The sequence below is a fragment of the Hyaena hyaena genome, unplaced genomic scaffold (assembly GCF_003009895.1).
Source record: "Hyaena hyaena isolate Hyena2069 unplaced genomic scaffold, ASM300989v1 scaffold_406, whole genome shotgun sequence".
Classification (NCBI taxonomy): domain Eukaryota; kingdom Metazoa; phylum Chordata; class Mammalia; order Carnivora; family Hyaenidae; genus Hyaena; species Hyaena hyaena.
In genome coordinates this window covers 1,478,396-1,505,576 of record NW_024081038.1, presented here as the reverse complement: position 1 = coordinate 1,505,576, position 27,181 = coordinate 1,478,396, and the positions used below count along the sequence as shown (strand labels likewise).

Below are 27,181 nucleotides of genomic sequence, written 5' to 3'. Positions count from 1 at the left end.
AGTGATTCCAGGAAGGAGTTGTCCACCCTACAAGTAAAAAGCATTCATTCATGTGATCATCACTTATAATAAAGTCCCTACTAAGTGTAGGATAGAAAGGAGCTGCCCCATAACCCTTTCTTAGGCCACGAAAGAGCTTCATTCCTCTTAGAAGCCCCATCCCCCTGCATCTCCTGGCTAATTTAGCCTTCTCTTTGGATGCGGTGACAATGAATACATTTTAAGAGTTGATCTCTCCTTACTGCTTTAGCCACTCAGTATCTTCTCTTGAACCTGAACAACCTCCTTTTTTTCACTTAAGCTAGACCTAAAGATCTACTCCAGAGTGTTTTCTCAGATTAATAATGAAGAAAGGAGAATAATTTTCTGTCAATATTTAGAATGGTACTAGGAATAAGGAGTATAGACTCCTCTTTTATTCTTAAGTCAGACTGTGGAAAGCCTGTCCCTATCTGTTAACAAGTACACCAGAAAGGTCACATTCAAATAGTGTGTTTTTAAAACCTTCCTCTGAGGAGGCTGATTAGTTTTTCCTCTGGTGCTGTTAAGAAATCAACATTTTCTGTATTTCTTTCCTGGGAATGCCTTTGGGGCCCCAAAGAGGTTCTTTTAAATCTATTCAATAATGACCACTTTCTCTCCTGTGAAGATGGGTTGGCTTAGAGGATGACCATTTTCTCTCCTGTGAAGATGGGTTGGCTTAGAGGAAGTATGCAAGAGATCTTCAAGCTAAGTCTAGTAAACAAGATGGGAACTCTGATGATTCATTTTTGTTAAAATAACATCTTCCTCCTAATCCTCCTATATGTATAGGAACAAGGGGGAGAAGAAGGGGGGAAATGGTGGGGGAAAGGGAGAGAGGAAAACCATGAGAGACTCTTGAATGCTGACAAAAACTGAGGACTGATGGATGTGGGGGGAGGGGGCATGGGCATGGAGGAGGGCACTTGTGGGGATGAGCACTGGGTGTTATGTGGAAACTAATTTGACAATAAACTATTTGTTAAAAAAAAAAAAAACTTAGTCTTGTCTCCACCTCACACTGGCTGTTTGAAGCTTGCAGTTTTTCTTCTGATCCTGCCTCCTGCCCTGTGGACATGGACTCAATGGGAAGGCACCGTTCTCTTAAATATATTTTTCAGCCCTCTTACCAAAAATGCTATTATGACAGCACCAAGTACTTTGAACTTCTCTTTGGTGCGGGCAGAAGTGTGAGGCTGACAAGTCTTCGGGTCACCACCTGTAAAGGATAAATAATACTACACAAGGAGCCCAGAGTACAGTATGTGAGCTCCTCTGATCCCATAACTTCATGTTGCACCTTCAGGCTTTCCAGTCTCCCCAGGTTCTCTCCCCAGGACTGCATCTCCATGTATCTGCTAAATATCTTCACATTGGTTTGCCTTGTAAATTGAATGTCTCATAGAAGCCCAAACTGTAATTCCCTTACTTTGTCCCCAAAGTTTACTTTCTTATACCTGTCAGGACTTCCTCCCATTCCTGTTATCCATGAAATCTCCAGGGAAAAACAACAAAAAAAAAACTAATATTTCTTTTCATTCCATAACCTATTCCCCAAATCAATTGTATTTGAACGTCCCCTCCTCTCAGACCCCAGTGAAACTAAAAATTGCCATCATTTCTCTAGATATTATGACAACGTCCTAAGTGTCCAACTTTGTTTATTCAGTCTCTCTGTATTGATTCATTATCCAAACTTCCATTAGAACTAGCAGAATACTTAAAAGGCAAGTATGGACATTTAAATAAGTACATGCATAGGGATAAAACACAGTGATCAGATATGTTATAGGAGGGTGTCTCCTGTCACAACTTTAATGACCTCCTGGCTCCTGATTCTGCAGGATGAGCTCTAAGTAAGATCATTATACTGGGTGCAGAAGGGAAGAGACCTTCTCCATCCTACATCTATAGCCTACTCAGTCACCCCTCCCCTAAGCATCATAAACCTTACTAGTAAGACATCTTTCTATTCATCAAATTTACCATATTTGATAATTCTTAGAATATCTTTTTTCTAAGGAAAACATTTTTGTTGAAATATGTAAAATATGCATAGAAAAACCTAAATATTTAAATTGTAAAGATTGATGGATTTCCTAAAAGTGAACACACCTGTGTAACAATCACCCAGATCAAGAAACAGACTGTTGTCAGCCTCCAAGAATGCTCAGAGACCCCTTCCAGCTACCCCACCCTGTCAGTGATAACCACCTTTCTGACTCCTAATGCTACAAATTCACCTGTTAGAATCATTCTTTTCTGTCTTCATTCAATTTTGCCTATTTGTTGAAGGAATGAACCAATGATTTCTCTTATAAGCACTAAACTGACTTTCTGTTCTCTGATAATCACTATGCTAGAAATGGCATATAGCAATGAAAACTCATATTAGATAGGGATATCCTAAAGGGATGTGCTTTTTTGTTCCAATATAAGTGTGCACAGATCCACCCATCAGTTTCTGATGAGAATAGTTGCTATCATTTATTGACCATCTGTCACACCCTAAGTAAGGCTATTATTTGTGTTATTCATCACAGTGAGTCTCAGATTGACTAACTTGGTGCAAGCCAAACATCTAATAAGTGAATGATCGTTATCTCCACTCAGCACTGATTCTCAAGGCCATGTGGTATTAGACAGCTTACTACTGTCAGGCAAGACCTGCATTACCTAATAGACCAGAGTCCAAATGGAAAGTTTCTTTCTGTGGAAACAACTTGGTCTATTCAGCAAAACAGCAGCTTAGGGCCCACCCAAAGCAATGTTTTCATTGCCTCTCATTCTACGTAGCATCCTATCATTTTGTACAAAGCTATGTCCACAGCAGAGTGACATGACAACCACATGCCCACATGTGTTCAGAAAAGAAAGTTCAGAGAACTGCCATATCAGGCACTTGAAAGCTTGGACATGACCTTTCTCTGATTCCTAGAGATCCCTTAATCAGTGTGCTGGAGTTAAATCCACTTTGCTATATCTCATTTTTCCATTTGCTATGCTCCTTCCTTTCCAATACTTCAGGGTCCTAAGTTCATTTTCTTACAAAATAATAGTAAAATTCAGAAACAACACATTCATCTTTTACAAATGCTCTGTACACATATTCTTGCTTAATCCTCTAACCCTGTGGGATATTTTCTATTTCCTGATAAAAAATTGGGAGCTCTGAGGGGCTAAGTAGTTTTGCCAAGGTCATGAAGTTACGTGGTAGATCCAGGATTTAAATCCAAGCTGGCCTAAAGACAAAGGCTTAATTGTTTTAAATAAAAAAGAGCTGTTTTGGCACTTCATAATTACTAGATCCTTTACCCTTGAGACAATTTAAAGGCCAGAGTTTCTATCCCCTCCGTCCAACCCCATCTCCCTCGAAAGCAGACACAGGGGTTTGGGACTGGAGTGAGGTCACCCACTAGAAGTGGTCTCAGGTCAATCCAGCCAGGCCCCTCTGCTCAAATCATGCCCAGGTTTTCCAGCCTTTCCACCAGATTGTGGCCCATCCTCTGGATGCAGTGGCCAAGTCACTTTCCACAACCTACCTGTGCCCAAGGCCCAAGAGTGCTGCGGTGTCATACAGGGGAGGTTGCTCCCTCTTCCCCGATTCCAGTGTGGCAGTGGTGAGAAAGAGTTCACCAAAAAGTTGTGTTCTTTCATTTAAAAAGGACAATAATACTGACCTCACCAGAGAGTGAACATGGGAAAGACTATAAACTGTTTAGCACATGGTAGGCATTCATTAAAATGTAATAACAAGCAGAGATACCCTAGGAGTTTACATTCATTATCTCATGAAGTCTTCCTCCTTCCAAAGCCTATGAGTGGCATTATTCCCCTTCTGTAAAAGGAGAAATAAATCCTGAGAGGTGAGGAAGCCTGTCCAGCACCATACGAAAAGTCGGCAGAAGACCAGCTTCAAGCTTTGTCCGTTTGACTCCGAAGCTCATGCTTCTGTCTGTTCCTCAGCATTCTTACCTCTAAAATCTTTGAAAACAATATTTATCCCTGGATATCATTGTAAGGATTAAATGAAAATATATGCAAAGGACTTAGGACAGTGCTGGGCATGTAATAAACACACTTAAAAATAATGGCTAATATTTGAGTATCCACTCCTTTATGAGATGAGTATAATTATCATTCCCACTTTGCATAAGTGAAAACTGAGCTACCAAGCAGTTGAAAAACTTGCTTGAGATTATGATGTAAGAAAGTGCATGAACCCTGGGTTCGAATCTAAGCAGTCTCACTCCAGAATTGACATTCTTAAGCACGGTGTTATTCTGCTGCTTTGTGCTAGCTATAATGGTTATTAATGCTATTAGTACTTCAAATGTTCATCCCCAAAGAAGATGAAACAGGATCACAAATGTATGGAATCTCCTCTCTTACTACCTCTGCCTCCTCTCTGATCACTTGTATGTATGAACCTGTGAACTTCCTCATAGAAAAATTCTAAGTTTATAAAGGGCCCATGTGCTTATTGACTTTCCTGTGTATGAATTTAATTTTAGGCTCACGATTTAGAAGGAAGAACTTTCCCCTCAAAGCAGTAGTCTCCTGAGAGAACAAAGGAGAAACATGATAAAACTATATCTGGAAAGAAGAAACAGAGACAAAAAGAGGGAATTAATGCCAAGCAGATCCTTCTTGAGGATGTGGGGGGAAAATTAAATCACACTTTCTGCCCCTACTACAACCTTCCTCATTCAGGCTCTGGAAGACTGTGAATAGTGCAAAGACTTTGTCTTTCTCTGATTGGGGAAGTCTGTCTCCAAATGGCCTATAGCCAAACTATGAGCCACTGAAAAGAAATCGCCCAGCTGAGAGAAGGTTGGAGACCCTTTTTCCCTGGAAACAAGATTTCCATAGCAATTAGGCATCAGTCTCCAGCACTGGAGGGGATGGAAGGCTTTAAGCCTTTGGATTTGCCAGCTGAGTCCTGGGACTGAAGAAGCTCCAAGCCTGGGACCTAGAGGAAGTTTACAGAAAAACAGGCTGTGGCACTGCTGCCCTAGCCCAGCAAGGACCATCTAGAGCTGGGAACCCAAGATTTCCCCAAGCCCATAATGCTGTTAGCTTTTGCTGGGATGAGCTCTATCACTGCTCTGCTCAGAAATAAGCTTAGCATAAACCTGCTAGGGCTGCACACCTATAACTGGACAGTCACAAACCATCCACAGGGGCTCCAGCTTCCCCAGAAATAATTCAGGCTCCTTCCCCCTCTGGCTGCTTTCTAACAGTTTGAAGCTGCTATTATGATCTATGAATGAATGAATGGGGGATGTATGGGGAGATTTCCTACCCTCTATATATCCTTCCTCCTTAGACCACATGTAAACAGATTCTCAGAGGCTACAGCTTTAATACAGGACTTAGATCCTAGAATCTACCAATGAAATGCAGCAAAATCTGAGTAAAGGAATAAAATTGGAGTTTCTCAAAAGGTTTTCACTTCCTTGCAGATCTGAGATCCATATAGTAAAAAAAAAAAAAAAAAATCATGACTATTGAGTACATCTGATTTTATCAGTCTTTTTTTTTTTAGGTTTTAAAAATTTTTATTTTTTTAAAGTTAACATGTGCATAAAGGGAAACTGAGAAACACAAGAAGCAAAGAACAAAGTCATCCATAATCATCACAAGCAGTTTACAGTTTGACTTCTAGGTCCCATGTGTGTACCTACACAACTAAGCATTTTAATGTAATTAAGATTGTACAGTTACGTATCATGCTTTTTTACACACCATGAATATTTACCATTTCAAAGTCCCAAAACTATGAGTATTTTGATAACCAAGAATACACTACACCAACACCATCTGAAAGAAAAAAATGTAATCCTGCCTTTCTTGGCGACAAAACTGGCAGCAGGCCTCAAGATAAAGATACTGGCAGAGTTACAATTAAAATACTGCATTCCCTTAATGTTCAATTAAAAATGAGACAAAGTAACAAAGTACACAAAATATAATGCTTCTAAAAGAATTCATTCTCTAATCTATACTATTCAAATATTGGCAAGGAGGTATGTTTCTGCTGAATCACTTAATGTAGTCCTATAGTACAGCCAAAGAGATGCATACACATTATTATTAGAATGTAGATATGAACACATCCACACACATCCCTCCCACTATACTGCCTTCTGCCCCTCTGCTGCCAGTCTAATGATTAAGTCCTGACATACATTTCTCAGAGACAGCTTAACACTTCCATGCCCAAGATGCTTCCTTCCTATCAATTTTAACAAAAAGAAACTTATAAATTGGTTACTTTAGTAGCTGTACATTGTATCATACATTGTCATCTCAGGACATCCAAAAAGTTTAGTGTTAAAAAATAATGAACCTTGTCCACAACAAACACAGATACTTTATAAAAATGCACACAGACTTATGCTTATCAGTCTTTTCTTAAGTCTTAATCTCGTTAAATATTTTTAAACAGTAGACCTCTTTCAAATTTAATTATATGTGTTCCTCATTTTGAAAGTTGGCAACCAAAATCCTTGATTAGGTTTAACTGGTGAAGCCTGGTTATTTACAAAGAGATGCCAAGGTCTGGAATGGAGTGGCAATATTTCTAGTATTAAATGATATTAAATTTAAAATGATAAAATCACACCAGTGTAGAAGCCTGTTTGTAAATCACTGGCACCTGCGAATGTGTTATAATCCAGCTTTCTATGATGTTCCCTCCAGAATCAACACACAAATCTGCTCAGGGGCTCTAAGATGTCTGCAAAAGTGATCTCTCCAACTTCCTGAAATGTCTTTAATAGCATGAATAATGTATATTCTATTAAAATCCTGTGTCTCCTCACAGTAGTATTTCAGAGTTTGGGAAAGGCTGGCATCTTACCTGTATTTTATCCTGGGTAGGTAGGACAGAGTAGAAGTGTATGCAGTAAACCCAGACTTCCTGGGTTTGACTTCTGGCTTTACTACCAATTAGTTACATGACTATGGGCAAATTTCTTAACCTCTCTGTCCGAATGTTCTGACCCATAAAACCTAATATGAGTACTTCCCTCCTTGAGCTTTTGGGAAGGTTAAAGGAGTTCATCAGGAAATCATAACATTGAAAAGATGAACTATGACTGCCATCTCGACTTGAGTTAACATAGAAGGTGATAGTGACCCCTCTGTAGTGGCTCTAACTAGTCAGAATATGCTGTCTCAAGGGAGGTTTGCTGACACATCTGGACTCTAGAATGAGGCAAAATGCATCCCCTATGCTTGTCTTTGCCCCTAATCATAAGCCCCACAATAGGATGCAGGACACCTGTCAGATTCAGCCTGTCCTTGGCGAAGCCACTGCAGGAAACCCTGGGGATTCCTCTCTAATTTATTTTGCTCAGGCCTGGCCAGTCAGTTGAAGATTGAGAAGGAATTGGGTTTCCTGTTACCACGAGGTAACATGTTTTTCAGCTCAGATCAGCAAGGAATGGTCAAGCTCAAAATAAGGTGTTGATGTAATCAGAACCCCTTACAGATGCCCACCCAAGCCCATCATGGTATAAGGAAAAGGCCTTGAAGTAACGCTCCTCTCTCAGGTTTTGTAAGAACCAGAAGGGCAGTTGCCTGCCCTAATCAGGGGCTGTTCAGTGAGGCCCAGAGGCAGAAATGCTGGTGCAAACTGGAAATACAAGGTTCCATGCTCCACCTCCTCTACGGCCCCAGCTTTGACCCTCCGGTCCGAGCACTCACCATAACTCCAGAGTGTGCGTCTCTTCTCATCTGTTCCTCTGTTTGTGAAAAACATCTTTTGTTGTGTAAACAAAGACCAATATTTTATAATCTTTCTGGTAGAAGTAAGGGAATAGCAAGTCTACTGGGATCTTGGGTGCAAATCCAAAAGATTTTCATAATTGAACTTCCTGAACCCCCTGAAGCACTGGGCCAGGGTGCTCTGGGACTTGGAAGGAAGCACCAAGCAGTAGAACATCCTGAGGATTTTTCATAGGGGTGCACCAGAGGAATACTCAGTTGCCCCATACTGAGCACCTGCCCTTCCCAAAGAGCCAGCCCCATGAATAGCCTGGTGACAGATGGAGGCAAGTGGGGACCAAGAGAGTAGAGACCAGGACACAACACACTGTCCTGCTGGAGCATCAGAGGTCATGAAGAATTTCCATTTCTAGAGAGAATAATCACAAGCTTTTTCCAAATTCTGCCAAAGAGAAACCAGGAAATGTAGCCAGAAATGTGTATGAGTGCTTTATACATATGTGTCAGAGAGGAGGAATGAAGTTCTCTTTCTGCCCATACCTAGGGAATGAAGGTGGTTGAAAATAAAGCTATAAGGATGAAGCAATCTCTCCCTCTTGGTAATAACCTTAAAGGTCACACATCAAGCATGAGGTAACAGAGAAGCTGGGATCTGTCTCTTATCAACTGTGTGATAATGAGCAAATTAACTCCTTGACCCTTTTATGCTTCACTTGTAAACTGGGAATAATGGTTATTTCATGGGATTGTTAGAGTTACGCTGGACTATGAAGGCACTCAGAAAAGGACTTGGCACATCATATAAGCTCCATATATACTCCCTTTCCAATAGGAAATTGAGAACAGGCTTCAGTAATGTCTCAATGCCCCTACATTGCCCATTCAAAGGTCACATTTCCCTTACCACTCATAGTCAGAGGCTTCTCTCTATGACTATGAGAGAGAGGTTAAATAAACTTTTTATTTGGGGATACATTTAGATTTACAGAAAAGTTACAAAGATAGTATAGTTTCTATATTTCCCTCCCTTAGTTTCCTTAGTGTTAACAATTTACATGAATATGGATATTTATCAAAACTAATTAGTAATTATATGTATAATGATACATTACTATTAACTAAAGTCCAGATTTTGTTTAGATCTTGACTGTTTTTTCATTAGTGTCTACTTTTTTTTGTCCTGGATCCAGTATAGGGAAACACGCTGCAATTAGTCCTCATGTCTCCTTAATCCCATCTGGTGTGTGACAGTTTCTCAGTTTTTCTTTGGTTTTCATGACCTTGAGAGCCTTGAAAAATACTGGTCAGTAATTTTGTTAGGGAGTTAAAAGCTCTGACCTTCTAACTTCAGCCATTCCTTTCTCCTTTCTCTCTACCCTGGAGAGGACAACAATGTAGAGGTGCCAGTCTACTCTGTAGGATGTGCTGACTCCTCTTTATTCCACTCCAGGCCCCAGTATGTCCTGCAGATTTGAGAATGGAACAGTTCAGAGTTCTGTCTGCTTGAAGTCATTAGCAGTTACTGAAGTTTTCCTGGTGGTTCTCCCAATTAGGAGGCCAAACTCTGTCTTCCATGGACTCCACCCCTTTTGTCATTCATTAAAATTTTAGACAATTTTCAGGTTCTTCTCCTGCTCCAGGTTCTAAAAGGTAAAGAGATCATAATTAATGGATTCTTAACTGTGTTAAAATACTGACATCTCTGATGAAATCATTTTCTTTAGCTTTTCTGGCATTGTATTCTGAGATGCAGTCTTTGCCTTAAAACTAATAAATATAGCTAATGCCAGGTTGTCTCTCAAATCTGGGATTGGAGGGAAAATGATAAATGGAGGTAGATGGATGAAACCTGAGACCAATCCCATATGCTCATGAAAGACTGCTCCCTTTTGTATTCATTCTAAAATCTGTATTATCCAATAGCCTTTGAAATGGTTCACAATATTGGAGTTCCTTTATTCACTGTGCTTTACCTAGAGATTAATCAGGCACCAATCATAGTCTATAGTAGACTATGCCTCTGAAACAGAGTAAATCATGTGCAAAACCTAAAATGGACTCAATAGACAAGAGAAAAATAGAGAAGTCTTTATATAAAGAAGATGGTGTTTGAGTTGGCCTTAAGATTTGGAAATAAAAGACTTGCCAGAATTAAGATTATTGTATATGGAATCAAACAGGGCTTAAATGCCTTATTACTAAATTAAAAACCCTGTCCCAGATACCTAAACTCTAAATGCATCAATTTTAATTAGTAATAGGTAAACGAGAAGATCCATTCTATGGATAGTGATCAGTCACTGTCCCAGGCACCTGTTGCTGTTCAATGGGCTCCTATACAAGTATCTGTATTAGTAGCTGTAAACGGAGAAGCCTTAGTGACGAGAAACCCACGCTCAGGCAGAGCCTCCATCCCTGCTGCTGTGGATACATACATTTAAGGACAACTGTGAGCCTGATTTTTCACTATTTCTAGGAGAGTCTAGACTGTCTTCTAGTGGCACATTTGTTGTATTAAACCAATTTGTATTCTCACAAAATAGGTGGTTAATATGCCAAAGACAGTTTCATTTTCTCTCCTACACTGCTCCTGCCGACACCACCATTTTTAGATTTACACTATCAGGATATCCCAAAAGCATCACTGGCAGCTAAGGAACTGATTTTGTAATCAGAATTCTGTTAATGGGCTTGCCCTATGGAATGCATTAGTCTTATGATATACACCATCAGCCAGGAAAAGTTGGCCCAATGAAACTATGAGATGTTCTGCTGAAGGCTTAGGTATGACGCCAGTTTGTAAACCCCACCCTATGAGATAGGAAGGTTGCCTTACAAATTCTCATACATGATTAAAATCAACTAATACAGTGGCATTTTTTTCATATCCACTATACACACACACTTCAGAGAATCAAGGTGGGAAGGTGTAAGTGGCACCTATTACCTTCAAGCAAGTAACTCATTTATAGAACATTTTCTTTCCATCCCCCAACATAGGGCTCAGCCCTGTTTTCGAGGGTGTAGTAAAAAGGGAGGGGGTGGGGGAAGAACACCTATGAGAGTAAGCTAACCTGGTTCCAATAAACTGGAATTTGCAACTATCCCCTGGCTCTATGGGGCTTTCTCAGCCACTGATGAACTAGACAGAAGATGGGGTTTCTATACTGGCTGGAGTGACTTATTCCTATTACCAAGGAGAATTGAAGCTGCTGGTACATAATGGGGCAAGAAAGACTTGGCCTAAAACCCAAAATATACATTGGAAAGATTCCTAGTGATGATTGCCTGATAACAATGGCCAGTACCTTAAAGACAGGAACATTAAGGATACTTATCCTTCAGGAACGGTTTGGATTACTCACCGGGAAAAGAACACTGAAGTACTAACATACTGGCAGTGACTGAGGGGAATTTGGAATAAGTGGCAACTTTGGTCATCTAGCCAATACCAAGTTGGGTACTGTTGCAGCATGTATATATTAATTGACCTATGTATAGATTATTGAACATGTACCAAAGCAACCCTGTGGTGTGTATATTAATATCTTTATTAGATAAATTGTAGCTCAGAGAGATGGCATGTGGCTGGAGAATATCAGGGTTAGCACTGAGTCCGTGTCAGTGCTCTCATGAGATCTATGCTCTTTTCTACCCCACCCCACAGCAGCTTATTCACTGCCCATAGGAATGAGTGAGGGCAGTGATGTTAAGCAGTCATTTTCTGAGTGTCTGCTAATTCACATATAGGTTTCTTCTTCCTTCTTTCTTCTTTTTACTCTTCCCACTTTGCTTGCTGGAACTATGTTCCTGGAATCAAATAATTACATGATACAATTTGGATATTAGATGTCACTTGATAACATTCCACTAAGCAAATTCTCATAAAAACAGAACTGGAAATTTCAAAGAGGCACGAAGTGTTTTTAGGTTTCCTAAAACTATACAAAACATTAAGCAACGTTCAACTGACGCTTTTAACCTTAAGTTATACAGGGGCCAAAAAAAATGTCTGAGTTGGAAGGAATTGAGGATCCTAGTCTCCTCACCCTTCCTTTTTTCTCCTTCCTCCTCTACACTTTATGACCACATTCCTACTAGCTGCCCCTACAGCCTCTGCTTGAGCTGACAGGGCAGCCTGTCATCTCTGAGCTGTCACTAAAAAGTTCTTCCCTGGACATTTTAATACTCATGCACTGTGTCATGTCAAGTAAGTCACTTCACTCCATTCAATCTCTGTGTCCTCTCCTGTAATGTGAGTTTAATAACTCCTAAATCACTAAATTCTTTTTTTTTAATGTTTTATTTATTTCTAGGAGAGAGAGAGAGAGACAGCGTGAGCAGGGGAGGGTCAGAGAGAGAGGAGACACAGATTCTGAAACAGGCTCCAGGCTCTGAGCTGGCAGTCAGCAGAGGGCCCGACGCGGGGCTCGAACCGACGAACCGCGAGATCATGACCTAAGCGAAAGCCGGATGCTTAACCGACTAAGCCACCCAGGCGCCCCTAAATCACTAAATTCTTAAGTGGCTTAAATAATATAACCTGACATAGCAACGGTATTCACAATAGTAAAAAGGTAGAAGCCACCCAAGGGCCCATTGACAGATGAATGGGAAACAAAATGCATATACAGACATTGGAATATTAATCAGCCTGTAAAAGGAAAGAAAGCCTGTCACATCCCACAACATGAATGAACCTTGAGGACATTATGTTAAGTAAAATAAGCCAGTCACAAAAGGACAAATACTGTATGATTCTACTTCCATTGGGGCACCTAAAAAAGTCAGATTCGTAGAGATGGCAAATTGAACGGTGGCTTCCAAGCGCTGAGAAGAGAGGATAATGGGGAATTACTGTTTAACAGGTAACAGAGTTTCCATTTGGCGAGATGAAAACAGCTCTACAGATGGTGCTGATAGTCATACAATGACGTGAATGTATTTAATGCGACTGAACTATATGCTTAAAAATGGTTACGATGGTAAATTTTGATATATATTATTTTACTACAATTTAAAAATAACCTGTGAAAATCCCTAGCTGGGTGACAAGTACATAGTTGGTGCTCAATAAATGTCAATTCCTTTCTTACCACTTACTGGTGTGATACCTGCCTTCAGATCACACAGTATAAGTCCCTCACCCCCTGATGTTAAAAGATCAACACTCCTGAAATGGACTTATTTATGGAAGTAAGAAGCCAAGGGTGGCACTTAAGGGAGAGCTCCAGGCACTGTTGTCACCATCCAAACCACAAGTGGACACAGCACATGGCTGTGGCGTGATGGTGACCAGTGTCAAAGAAGGCAGCATGACTCCTCCATCTAGTAGATGCTGAGATCCCATTAGATACTGAGGACCTGGGACTGAGTGCACAGCAAGGCTGAAATGCTGTGGAGCTTTCGCTTAGTGTCAGCCTGGGGGCTGAGCTTGCTCCGCCCTCTGCCCCTTAGCTCCGCCCCGCGCAACCCTCTCCGCCGGAGCTCCTCCCACTCCCTGCCCCTCGGCCCGCCTCCCTTTCAGACGTGCGTCTGAAGGAAAATCGAAAGTGAAATAGGGAACTTGCCGCCAGAAGCTGAGTCCCCTGAAAAGGTGAGTGACTTGGCCAAACCCAAGCCCCCCAGCCCTGGCAGGGGGACATCTCTCCCTTGTCCCAGATCTGAAGGTCCGCTCCCATCCAGGTCTCACCCCTAGAGCCTGGGATCCCAGTTCTCCCTTCTCCGCAGCAGGGCTCGCTCAGCCCAAGTCCAGCAGTTCGTCCTGCGCAAACAGCCTGCCTAGGAGAGGGCCTGGCTGTGCATGTGACTTCCAAGCCACCAGCAAGGGAGAAGGGGTAAGGGCTGCCTTGCTGATTCTGCCTGAGCAGGGAAAACTGGGCAGCAACCTAGCCAGGAGGGTGGTCTAGGGCAGCCCAGTGTGGGTAGGTTCACAGTCCTAGAGACCCTCCTCTCGACAGTTCCCCTCTGGGAGTGAGGGGGGCGGGATGGTAAATAGATCTGGGTCTGTGCCCCAGAGGCAGTGAGGACAGGTACCAGGTTCCGGAAGCTGAGAGGAGCGCCCAGGAAGTGCTCTACCACGTGTGTGTGAACACATGCATATACATATAAACACATACATGTATACACACTACACGTACATTTGTATATATGTACACGTGCAAACATATTCTTATGTAGGCAGTCCTATAACATGCATAACTCCTGCCACTATTGTGCAGACTAATGAAGACGTATGCAAAGAGCGCAGCATCTCCCCTAGCGCGCGGAGAGTGCATGGTCAAAGGCCGCTCCTGTTACCATGAGCTTCTCAGCAGTGCACTGGTGCACGGGAGAAGACAGGCAAGAAAAGCCTGGGTACAGAGGGTTTAAGCAGCGATTTACCTGAAGATACAGTTGCACACAGCTTTATCTCTGAAGTTCACAGCAACATTCTTGGTCTCTTTTGGAGAATCAGTCCCCCTCTGTCCTGCTGGATCAGTGGATGAGACTAGGGAGGAGAAGCTGTTGTTACTCAAGTTAATGTTCTGATCTTGTTTTCACACCTTCCACTTCACTCTCCCTCAGGGTTTCCTTCTCACACCACCCTTCTCATCTTCTCTTTTCCTTTCCTCCTCTCCCCACTAGGCTACCGCAGTATCTCCACAGGGCTGCTGGATAGGAACATTACCCCAATGGCCTCAGCAGCGCCCCTGGCGATGATGTGGGAGGAGGTCATGTGCCCCATCTGCCTGGATCCCGTAGTGGAGCCTGTGAGCATTGAATGTGGCCACAGCTTCTGCCACAACTGCATCTCTCAGGTCGGGAAAGACGGAGGCGGCGTCTGTCCTGTGTGTCAGCACACCTTCTTGGTCCGGAACTTCCGACCCAATTGGACGCTGGCCAGCATGGTGGAGAGCCTTAAACAAATTGGCCAGAGTGCCAAGGAGGGCACGCAAGGGGAGCGGTGCGAGGTGCACGGGGAGAAACTGCACCTGTTCTGCGAGGAAGATGGGAAGATCCTTTGCTGGGTGTGTTCTCAGTCCCAGAACCACCGTAACCACCACATGGTCCCTATTGAGGAGGCTGCTCAGGAGTACCAGGTGAGGCCTCAGCACAGAGACAGAGCATGTAGAAGGGAGAGAGGCATCCCTGGTGGGTGCTTTGTTCCCCAGAGCCCGGGAGGCAGAGTTGCCTGTGGCATTGAGGGCTTGGGGAAAGGAAGGATGCCTCCCACCTTCCATGTCTAACTTAAGCCAAGAACTGCAAGCTTGGTACAACTTTCTCATTCCCCAGGAGCAGGGAATACACTTAGGAAATGCTACAAGAATCACATTTCCTTGTCTCCTGGTTAATTAAGAATGAACATGAGCATGCCCCCCATGAACAGTGTAGCTCTGTTTTGTAAGAAACATTGGGCTTTTTCCAAAGTTTTCCCATCCACAGAATTTCCACCCCAGTCAGACTGTAGTCTTCCCTCTTTCTCTGCACTCAGGCTTTTCAAAGAACCAGCATGGTCTTCTCCGGAATGCCACCCCACCCCACTTCTTGGTCTGGTTGGACACTAACCTATCTCTCTCTACAGGAGAAGGTCCAGGTGGCATTAGAGAAACTGAGAAAAGGACAACGATTGGCCGAGGAGTTGGAAGTGGATATTGCAATGAAGAGAGCTTCCTGGAAGGCAAGAATCGTTCCCTAAAAGGAATCTCTGATCAGAAGCCAGGGTAGAGTCCAGGGTCCCAGACTCAAGCCCTAACCATAGCTATGCCCATCTGAGATAATATATCTCACTATCCAAGAACCAGCTGTCCTCTAGGCCTCCTGACAGAAGGGAATAAAAAGGAGAGAGCTCCCAATCAGATAGAAAAATCAAGAATCTTAGAAAAAGGTGCCAAGAGGAATAAGCCATACCCTAAAGCTCAGGCTTAGGAGATGATAGCATCACTGCCTCAGCATCTGGGACCAAGGTTTCCCAGGAGAGATGCCCAATGACTAGGCCTATGGGGAAATGACAAGGGCTGTGAGGAGCAGACTTCAGGGAATGACCAAGACCAGCTGTAGAAAAACTAGTCTGACCAGGTGGTTGCTTGACCACATCCAGGTCACTGGTCCAAAGTAGGATGGAGACCTAAAGCTATTCTACACGTAATTGGAGGTGGGGTGGTCAAGACTTAGAGGAGTGGAGGGAACTCAGGGCCAGTAGAGCCCAGAAAAGATCAGAGAAGGATGAGTCAGGCTGTGGTGGCAAAAGGAATCATTGTTTTGTCGGGTGACCTTCCAGTCACTAGCAGGAGAGGACAGATAGATGATCCCCAAGGCCCCCTTTCCTCAGGACTTGAAAGCAGTGTTGTGAGCCTGTTTTTGTGAGGTTGTTGGGGGTGAGAATGGATGTTACTCTCTAAGGAACTCCCAGAGATCTGAAGACAGAGGGGCATATTTGGGTACTGAGTGGATTTTGAAAGTCTTCTACCATATGTACGTAACTGTAGGACAGCTACAGTGTGCCGCCCCTCACTAATCCTATTCCTCTCTTAGCTCAGAAGCCTCACCCACTTACCTCCCTAGCAAAACTGTGTGTGTGTGTGTGTGTGTGTGTGTGGTGTGTGTGTGTGTGTGTGTTTGTGTGTGTGTGGTGTGTGTGTGTGTGTGTGTGTGTGCATGCGCGTACTTGTTCTCAGACCCAGAGCGGTGAATCTACAGGGAATAGAAATAGGTACAAGTGCCTTCATTCTGGAAGCTTTAGGAGATTTTGATAAAAACCTTCTCTCTCTTTCCATTTACACCAAAGAGTCAGGTCGAGACACACAAACTGATGATTCACACAGAGTTTGTGCAACAGCAGAACTTCCTGGCTGAAGAGGAACAGAGACAGCTACAGAAGCTAGAGATGGAGGAGAGGGAACACCTGAGAATCCTGGGCGAGAGGGAGGCAATGCTGGCCCAGAAGAGCCAGGCCCTGCAGGAGCTGGTCTTGGAGCTGGAGAAGAGGAGCAGGGGCTCAGCCCTGGAGCTACTGCAGGTGAGCCTCCCCTCTCCCTGAGGTTCAAGGAATAATTGAAACAAAGCTAAACCCAGACCCTGGAATATTCCTAAACCAAACTGGAATTCAGACCCATGAGTGGTTTGCATTCAAGGCATGGAAAGGTGCAGAGTTAGGAGGAAATATTCCATGCAGCAATTCAAAGAACCAGCCACCTGCTCTGACACCTTCCAGGTTCATGACCTTGAGAAAGTTCCTTAACTTTTCTGAGTATTTGGTTTCTCCTATGTTAAATGGATATTACAGTGTTACATATCTCAAAGGATTTTTCTGAGGATTAAATGAGAGAAACCATGAAAGCTTTTACCTGAGCATTTGACCATGAGAAAGGTTTCATAATTGTAACTAAAAACAGTGCCCCAGAAATTAAGAGACAGTGGCCCTGCCACCAATTCGCTCCATAATTCTAGGTTAAGTCCCTTCCTCTTCCTAGGCCTACTTTGTGGAGCAAGGGGAGGGAGTGGACTGAATAACAAGGATCCCCCAATGTTAGTCATAAATGTACCCTCTTCCCACTTTTTGCTGCTTCTGTGAACTACCCAAACCTTGTTAGCATATGTTTGTTGTTTACATCTCACTCTTTCATCTGAAGAAATTTAGCTTAACAAGAAATTTGTCCTAAGCGATAGGAGCCAAGAAATCCTGTGTTGATGGTTTACTAATTTTTTCTAATTTTGTAACCACTGCCAATTCTTAAATGGCACATAAGACCTGCCTCAGTGTATTCAGGCTGTCACAGCAATACAGTGAGTTGTATGCTATTATCCCCATTTTGTAGATGAGAAAACGGGGGCAGAGATGTTGAGAAATTTAGAGACTACTGCTAAATAATTTGACCAAGTTCACTCAAATGATAAGTGGCAGAGTGGAAATTAAAATAAGCATGTATTTTTTTTAAAAAACTCATCAATGTGTGTTCTACTTAAAATCCTCTCCCATCCCCTAATGTGTTTGCCTCTTTTGGGAACCTATTGATTAGATGGTCTCAAAAGTCCCCTCTCCTCTAATCTTCTACAGTTTTTCCCTTCCCAAACTTGTCAGTGTCTCTGTCAGATGTGGTCATGAAGTCATTTATTTGTTGGTTTGGTTTGTGCAAAAAGACTTCCTGGAGTGGCTTTACTTGGCAGGCCCTCTTCTCACTGTCTAAATCTTGCTTCTACCAACACTGAGCCATGCCTTCTAAGGCACTTTTGACTGGACCTAGGAGTGGGCCAATTCCCAAGCCCGGCAACAGCATATTTCCAAGTGATTCAATTTCACATGCATATGAGAAGGCAGCATTAACTCCAAAGAGGACAGAGCCCTTTCTTCCCCAAAACACAAGCCCACAACTGAGACAGAGCAGGTCCTGTGCATCCTGACTGGGCCATTCTTGCCCTGTGACTGTCTCAGGGACTCAGCCAGCCTGGGCTACTTGTTCCTTTCCACTCTCCTTCCAAGAACTGGGGCTTTTCTAACGTGTCCTCTGAATCAGAGTCCTTAAACTGATCATCCTTCTCATAGCTGTAGGTCACACCCATGGTGGTTACCCCACAAGCATCCACACCCCTTCTGCTTCAAGCTGGTCAGAAATGTCTTTCAGGCAGTGGCCTCAGAGGAATGGAGTAAAGCAGTGTCCTGTGGGCCTCTGGGGGAGGGGCATCTCCTAACCCACAGAACTGAGGTCTCAGTGGTAAACCAGTGATTCCAGAATTTACACACTGTCTTTTCTCCTCAGGAGGTGAAAAGTGTCCTGGGAAGGTAAGGAGAGGTTTTCTTTGTAAGAGGAGGAGGGGGCATGGGGCACCTGGGTGGCTCAGTCGGTTAAGTGACTTTAGCTCAGGTCATGGTCTCATGGTTTGTGGGTTCGAGCCCCACATCGGGTTTTGTGCTGACAGCTTAGAGCCTGGAGCCTGCTTTGAATTCAGTGTCTCCCTCTCTGTCTGCCCCTCCCCCACTCACACTGTCTCTCTCTCTTTCAAAAAATAAATATTAAAAAAAAAGGAGGGGTGACAAGAAGTATATATACCTGTGGAAAAGGTTTTTGAGTTAGAAAAACATGCACTGATGTTTTTTCCATTCTCCTCCCTATTCTCAAAGACCCAAACCTCCGTAAAATATTTTCTGTTGTGAAGCTAATGAATAGACATCTCATTTGGTGAGTTGCCCAAAGTAATTAGACTATAAAATTGTTACAAAGTGAAGCCCCAACTCACAGGGAAATTCTGTGAAGTTCTTAGTCTACAGCCAGTTACAAATCTTCCAGAAAGAGCCATAGAGTAAGACCGGTGGCCTGGGGAGACACCTTGAGTTTCCTTACGGAAGTGATTCCATCTGTATCAGATGCCTTGTGGTAAAATGAACCAGTGAGTGCCTGCTGACCTTAGGCTTGGAAAGAAGATACAGACTATCCACAGCTGCAGGGCCTGATGTAAGCAGTAAGGCCTAGAAAGGAACTAAATCCCTACCTCCTCTTGCCTCCCACCCCCATCTCCAGGGACCCCAATACAGAAGGTATCTGTAAATTTGCACTGATTTAAATTGTCATCCACAAGGGAGGTTATGGTCAGGGTTCAGGAGGGTGAGATGGGAGCTGGAAACAGGGTCTGTAACTGTTTGCCCCAGGAGTGAATGTTGGAACCTGAAGCAGCTGGACATCACCCCTCCAGACCTGAGGAGTGTGTGCCTCGTGCCAGGGCTGAAGAGGATGCTGAGGACGTGTGGAGGTGAGGAGACCACCAGGAGAGTGGGACGGGGGAACAGAAGGGGGTGACGAGGGTGCAGAGTCCCAGGGTCAGGGAGAGCTAGCAGGTCAGAGTAGGTGAGGCAGGAACACGTAGGGAAGGTGATTCCCTCAAAGGTTAGGCCTGGCTGGGGGTCATTTCCTCCCACAGTGAGGCTCACAGATACCTGCTCATCCCCCCCACCCCCACCCTCATCCCCACCACAGACACCAGGTTCCTGATTCCCCATACTCTCCCAGCCTAACTATGGTCCCTTCTCTGCAGTAAACATCACTCTGGATCCGTACACAGCCAATCCATGGCTCATCCTGTCAGAGGATCGGAGACAAGTGAGACTTGGAGACAGCCGGCAGGAAGTACCTGAAAATGAAGGCAGATTTGACACTTATCCCATGGTCCTGGGTGCCCAGTTCTTTGACTCTGGAAAGGTTTACTGGGAGGTAGATGTGACAGGAAAGGAGGCCTGGGACCTGGGTGTTTGTAGAGACTCTGTGCGGAGGAAAGGGCATTTTTTGCTCAGTCCCAAGAATGGCTTCTGGACAATTTGGCTGTGGAACAAACAAAAATATGAGGCTGGCACCAGTCCCCAGACTCCCCTCCACCTTCAGGTGCCTCCACGCCAAGTTGGGATCTTTCTTGACTATGAGGCCAGCACTGTCTCTTTCTACAACATCACTGACCACGGCTCCCTCATCTACACCTTCTCTGAATGTGCCTTCTCTGGACCTCTGCGACCCTTCTTCAGTACTGGTTTTAATGATGAAGGAAGAAATTCAGCCCCTCTTGTCCTCCGTCCATTGGAGATGGTTTGGTAGGGATCTACTGACCACTGGTGGCACTCTCTGGACACTGACAACCCCCTCTGTCAGTGCCCTTCTCAGCCACTGACCGTGCCTCATCTCCCCATGAACTCTGACCCACTTTGTCTCTGCAGAGCTGTCAGGACAGTAGCAAGCAGACTTTGGCAGTGAGTTCACGGAAAATTTGTCAAATGACTTTCACCATCAGCATTCCTACCTAGATTGCTTTATGATTCCCTCTATGAAACAAACTACTTGGCCCAAATCACCTGGGTCAACCAAAACACATTTCTGCCTTTATGTGACTCATTTTCTCCTCTCCATCACTAAGCCTCTGGTCAGATCTCTATTATTTACCTTGCAGAGTTTGCAAAGGGGCTTCCTATATACATGGGGCCTCAATCTAACCCATTTGATCCTTGTTCTCATATACATCTAGGATTACTGTTCTGATGTACACACACCTGTTAAGTGGCTCCACACCACCTATAGAAAAACAGCCATACTTTGAAAATAAAGGGTGACTGATGCAGGCCTTAGACTTCCATGTTACATATCCAGCAGCCTATTGTGTCCCATCCCCCATCCCTGCCATGCTCTCCCGACCACATCTTGTTGATAATGGAATTGGTTAAAGGGCACATCAATCTAAATGGAAGGGGTAATGGTTTTTTGATATGTCAACTTGGCTAGGCTCTAGGCTGTCAATCACAAATCTAGATGTTGCCATGAAGGTATTTTGTAGATATTATTAAAGTCTGTAAAACTTGACCTTAAGGGGGATTGTCCTGGATAAGTGGGGTGGCCCTAATCCAATCAAGTGAAAGACCTTAAAAGCAGAACTGAAGCTTCACCGAAGATAATCCATCTATAAATAACAGCTTGAGCTCATGCCAGAGTTCTAGCCTGCCCTGAAGAATTTAGGTCCTACCTTGCCAACTCCCACAATTATATAAGTGAATTCCTTGCGATAAGTCTATGCATGGTCCCTACTAGTTCTTCACACCTGATTGATGTGAAGGCCAGGACTGAAGTAATGGCATCACCTGGTGACAGCTAACATTTTCTTGAATTTAAGTTCTTAAGGCTAGAATGATGAAGCTCTACACCCAAGCAGTAGGAGGCTGTGAGAGACCCACTATTCTGCCAGCAACCTGATTCTTTGCCTAACATACAATCTCTGGGAGAAGGTGGGAAGATGATGGAGTAGGAAGAACCTAAGCTCACTTTGTCCCATGGGACAACTAGATAACCCCAACATCAGCATAAATAATCCAGAAAATGACCCAAAGCCTGGCAGAACAAACTCCACAACTAAAGGCAGAAAAGAGGCCACACTGAAGAGGGTAGGAAGAATGGAGATGCAGTCATGAGCTAAACAGATCAAAAGCTGAGCCTTCTACAGGAGGGAGGGAGCCAGTGGCACAGAGAAGGGCAAGAAGCAGCCTACCACACTAGGGAGCCTGAACAGGGAAAACAAATCCCCATAACCTTTGGCTTTGAAAACTAGAGGAGTTGAATTTCAGAAGTTCTTACAACCAGTGGGCCTTAAAGCCTGGAATTTAAAAAATCAGCTAGCTTAGCTTTGGGAGAATGGACAATAGGAAATTGAGTGTCCACCTTAAAGAGACAGCAGGACAAACAGCCCTCAAAAATACAGCAAAGAAGCAGCACTTTGAAAAACACCTGGGGCATATGGAAGGAGAGTTACTCACCTCAGAACCTGTACCAGAGGGGCAGGACTTGCTGAGGGACTCCTCTGGGAGGCACCACCTCCCTCCCACAATGCCCAGCATAAACATGGCGATCTACAAGAAACAACATGATGCCAACCCTCACTATGTAAGTTGCTTGTAACAGGCACCACCCACACACATATCAGCGGGTCTGCCCTTTCCAGTGATGTTTGCCTCAGCCCCAGCACCGCTGTCTCCTCCCCCAGAAGACCATCACAAACCTTGCCAACACTACATCCACCAGCCATGCACTTTGTGGAGCCTTGGTTTTGGAAGCAGCTGCAGCAGGCTCCCTCCTGAGAAAAACATGCACACACCTTGTTAAAATTGATTGGTCCAGCCACCTGCTTTGCTGATGAGCTCCTACTAACCTGGTACCAGTAGCTGCAGTGGTAGCATGTCTCATTTCACTAGCAGACCATGGTGCATCTTGTCAAACCATGTGCCCCAGCATGGTCTCAGAGGTGGCAGCAGGCCCCTTGCAGGCACATCACACTCCACCTCCTCCGATATGCTCCTTGCCAGAGCCCATTTAAATAGGGGCCACAAGCCTGGCAGTGTGACTCCAAGGTAACTCCTTCCCTGGGTTGAGGAGAAGACAAGCACATACTTCGGTCAGAAGGGTGCCCCAGCAGTGGACTGGGGGAAGACATCTGGTCTGACTATAGACTGTGCCCACCAACAAAAATTTCTCAGGGACAACACAAGAAAAGCGCCCTGCACTTTGGTGTTACTGCATCTCTGGCAAATGTATGGTGTGACTAAACTCAAGACCAAGCAGGCTCCAAGCTGGTCTAGTAACACCACAGAGACCAAACACTGCACACAATAGACAAACACACTGTAGACAACTGGACTAAAGGAAAAAGCAGCTAAGACACAACAGCAGGGCATATGCACACACATAGGTGATACTTCTGAAGTGTCAGATTCTGGTGAACAGGAGACACTGCACCACAGGGTACTACAGGACGTCTCCTTCATATGGCCATTATTTTCAAGAGCAGGAGACAGAGCTGGCTGTCTTAACACAGAGAAATACAGTAACACAAAATGAAGAGAAGAATATGTCCCAGGTGGAAGAATAAGACAAAACCACAGCAAGAGACCTAAACAAAACAGATATAATATACCTGATAGAGAATTTAAAGATACTGGACTTGAGGAAAGAGTGGAGGACATCAAGGATACCCTTAATAGTGAAATAAAGAACCGATCAGAAAAGAACACAATAAAAATTAAAAATACACTATGAAATAAATAAACAGATGAAATAAATAGCAGGCTAGAGAAAGCAGAAGAAGTCATTAGCAACCTGGAGGACAGAGTAATGAAAAGTAATCAAGCTGTGGGGCGCCTGGGTGGCTTAGTCGGTTAAGCGTCCGACTTTCACTTAGGTCATGATCTCACGGTTCGTGGGTTCGAGCCCCGCGTCGGGCTCTGTGCTGACTGCCAGCCCAGAGCCTGGAGCCTGTTTCAAAGTCTGTGACTCCCTCTCTCTCTGACCCTCCCCTGCTCATGCTGTCTCTCTCTCTCTCTCTCTCCTAGAAATAAATAATTAAAAAATATATATATATATATAAAAGAAAAGTAATCAAGCTGAGCAGATGAGAGGGAAACAATTAAAATGCAAAATGAGAATAGGCTTAGGGAACTCAGTGACCCCATCAAGTGTAATGACATTTGCACTATAGGGATCCTAGAAGAAGAAGAGAGAGAAGAGGGCAGAAAATTTAATTGAGGAAATAATAACTGAAAATGTCCCTAATCTGGAGAAGGAAACAAATTCAGAAGGAACAGAGATCTCCCAATAAAATCAACCCAAGGAGGCCCACATGACGATACATAGGAATTAAAATGGAAAAAGTAGTGATAAGGAGAGAATTTTGAAAGCAGCAAGATAAAAGAAGACTGTTACATACAAAGGAAAAACCCATAAGGCTATCTGTAGATTTTCAGCAGAAACTTTGTGGGCCAGAATGGAGTGGCATGATAAATTCAAAGTGCTGAAACAAAAAAATCTGCAGCCAAGATTATTCTACCCAGAAAGGCTATCATTCAGAATAGAAGGAGAAAGAGTTTCCCAGGCAAACAAACACTAAAGGTGTTCATGACCACAAAACTAGCCTTCCAAGAAGTTTAAAGGTGACTCTTTAAGTGGAAAGACCATAAGGTAAGAAAGTAGGAAACACAAAAGCAGTAAAAAATGAGTATATCTGTGTAAAAAAAAAAAAAGTCAAGAGATTCACAAAATAAAAAGACATATGACACTATATACCTAAAGCATGAGGGAGAGGAGTAAAGAATGAGTCTAATGTTAGGCAACCATCAACTTAATATAAGCTACTATATGCAGGTGTTATATACACAACTCAAAAACCAGTAATAAACATGCAAAACAAATAAATGAAGGAATCCAAGTATATCACTAAAGAAAGCCAGAAAACCATGAGAGAAGAGAGCGAGAGAAGAAAAGAGAAGAGAAGAGCTACAAAAGCAGCCACAAAACAAGTTTTTTAAAAATGGTAATGCATACTTATTAATAATTATTTTGAATGTAAATGAACTAGATGCTCCAACCAAAAGACATAGGGTGACAGACTGGATACAAAACAAGACCCACCCCATATATGCTACCTACAAGAGACTCATTTCAGACCTAAAGACACATGCAAATTAAAATTGAGGAGATGGAGAAACATTTATCAGGACAACAGATATAAAAAGAAAGCTAAGGTAGCAATATTTAGACAAAATAGACTTTAAAACAAATATTTTAAAATAGATTTGGACAAAATAGACTTTAAAACAAGAGACAAAGAAGATTATATAAAAATAAATGAGACAATCCAACAAGAACATATAACAATTGTAAATATTTATGCACCCAACATGAAAGCTCCTAAATACACAAAATGGTTATTAACAAAGGAACTAATCAATAATAATACAATAATAGTTGGGGACTTTAACATTCCATGTATATCAAGGGATAATCACCAAACAAAATCAACAAGAAACAATGGCTTTGAATGACACACTAAACCAGAGGGATTTAACAGATATATTTAGAACATTTCATCCTAGACAGCAGAATACACATTCTTTTCAAATGCATATGAAACATTCTCCAGAATAGATGACATATTAGGCCACAAAACAAGTCTCAACAAATTCAGAATATCAAAGTCCTACCATTTATTTTGACTACAACACTGTGAAACTAGAAATCAACCACAAGAAAAAAATATGGAAAGGGCACAAATACATGGAGGTTAAATAACATGCTACTAAACAATGAATGGGTCAACCAAGAAATCAAAGAAGAAATAAAAAACTATATAGAGAGAAATGAAAATAAAAACACAACAGTCCTAAACCTTTGAGATGCAGCAAAAGTGGTTCTAGAGGGAAGTTTATAGCAATAAAGACCTATCTCAAGAAGCAAGAAAAATCTCAAATAAGCAACCTAATCTTACACCTAAAGGAGCTAGAAAAACAACAACAACAACAACAACAACAACAAACCAGCAGAAGGAAGGAAATAATAAAGGATATGGAAACAAAATAAAACAAGACAAAAACAATAGAACAGATCAATGAAACCAAGAGCTTTGTTCTTTGAAAAGATCAACAAATAGGACAAACTGCTAGCCAGATTCATGAATAAAGCAAAGGACAGAGGACTCAAACAAAATCACAAGTAAAGAGAGAAATAATAACCAACATCACAGAAATACAGAGGATTATAAGAGAATATTATGAAAAATTACATACCAACAAGTAGGACAACCTAGAAGAAATGGATAAATAACTAGGAACATATAACCTACCAAAACTAATTCAGGAAGAAACACAAAACTGATTACCAGCAAGGAAAATGAATCAGTAATAAAAAAAAAAAAATCTCAACAAACAAAAGTCAAGGTCCAGATGCTTCACAGATAAATTCCACCAAACACTTAAAGAAAAGTCTATATCTATTCTTCTCAAACTTTAAAAAAAAAAAAAATAGAAGGGGAAGGAAAACTTTCAAATTCATTCTATGAGGCCAGCATTACCTTGATACCATAACCAGGTAAACACACCACAGAGAGAGAGAGAGAGAGAGAACTACAGGCAAATATCCCTGATGAGCATAAATGCAAAGATTCTCAACAAATTATTACCAAACTGAATCTAACAATACATTTTAAAAAACCATTCAGCACAATCAAGTTGTATTTATTCTCTGGATGCAAGGGTGGTACAGTATTTGCACGACAATCAACATGATACATCACACCAACAAGAGAAAGGATTAAACCCATATGATCATTTCAATTAATGCAGAAAAAGCATTTGGCAAAGTACAACAACCATTTATTATAAAATTTTTCAACAAAACAAGTTTAGAGGGAACATATCTCACATACTGAAGGCCTTATATATTTAAAAAAAAGAAAAGCCACAGCTAACATCATCCTTCATGGGGAAAATGTGAGAGATTTTATCCTAAGGTCAGGAACAAAACAAAATGTCCACTGTAACCACTTTTATTCAACATAATACTAGAAGTCCTAGCCACAGCAATCAGAAAACAAAAAGGTAAAAGTAAAACTTACACTATTTCAGACAACATGATACTATATATAGAAAACCCTAAACACCCCCTCACACACACACACAAACCTACTAGAACTGATAAATGAATTCAATAAGGTTGCAACATACAAAATCAACATACGGAAATTTGTTGTAATCTGTACACCAACAATGAAGGAGCAGAAATGAAGAAAATCCCATTTACAATTGCACCAAAAACAATAAAATACCTAGGAATAAACATAACCAAAGAGGTGAAAGACCTGTACTCTGATAACTATAAAAAACTGATGAAAGAAGTTCAAGACAATGCAAAGAAATGGAAAGACATTCCATGCTCATGGGTTAGAAAAACAAATATTGTTCAAATGTCTATACTACCCAAAATAATCCACACATTTAATGCAATCCCAATCCAAATAGCATTTTTCACAGAATTACGACAAGGAATCCTAAAATTTGTATGGAACCACAAAAGACCTTGAATGGCAAAAGCAATCTTTTAAAACAAAATTGGAGGCATCAAAATTCTGGATTTCAATTTCTATTACAAAGTGGTAATAA

At 42.5% G+C, this 27,181-nt stretch overlaps 1 protein-coding gene across 2 annotated transcripts; it reads left to right on the top strand.

The window, feature by feature from the left end:
- The first annotated feature begins 13,295 nt into the window (after positions 1–13,295).
- On the top strand, positions 13,296–20,832 carry TRIM21 (tripartite motif containing 21). 2 transcript variants are annotated; one of them, XM_039252068.1, is made up of 7 exons: positions 13,296–13,351; positions 14,383–14,837; positions 15,320–15,415; positions 16,523–16,753; positions 18,492–18,514; positions 19,379–19,479; positions 19,762–20,832. In XM_039252068.1, the coding sequence occupies exons 2-7, from the start codon at positions 14,430–14,432 to the stop codon at positions 20,310–20,312; spliced, it is 1,410 nt and encodes a 469-aa protein (XP_039107999.1). In that variant the 5' UTR covers positions 13,296–13,351; positions 14,383–14,429; the 3' UTR covers positions 20,313–20,832. The 2 variants fall into 2 exon arrangements, with proteins under 2 accessions (XP_039107999.1, XP_039108000.1); XM_039252069.1 differs by lacking the exon at positions 13,296–13,351 and adding an exon at positions 13,438–13,592.
- Positions 20,833–27,181: the final 6,349 nt, after the last annotated feature.

Coding starts and splice junctions, on each gene's coding strand:
- TRIM21 (XM_039252068.1), top strand. CDS start 14,430: ATGGCCTCAGCAGCGCCCCTGGCGATGATGTGGGAGGAGGTCATGTGC. Junction 18,515..19,378: donor GTGAAAAGTGTCCTGGGAAG/GTAAGGAGAGGT, acceptor TGTTTGCCCCAG/GAGTGAATGTTGGAACCTGA. Junction 19,480..19,761: donor GATGCTGAGGACGTGTGGAG/GTGAGGAGACCA, acceptor CCTTCTCTGCAG/TAAACATCACTCTGGATCCG.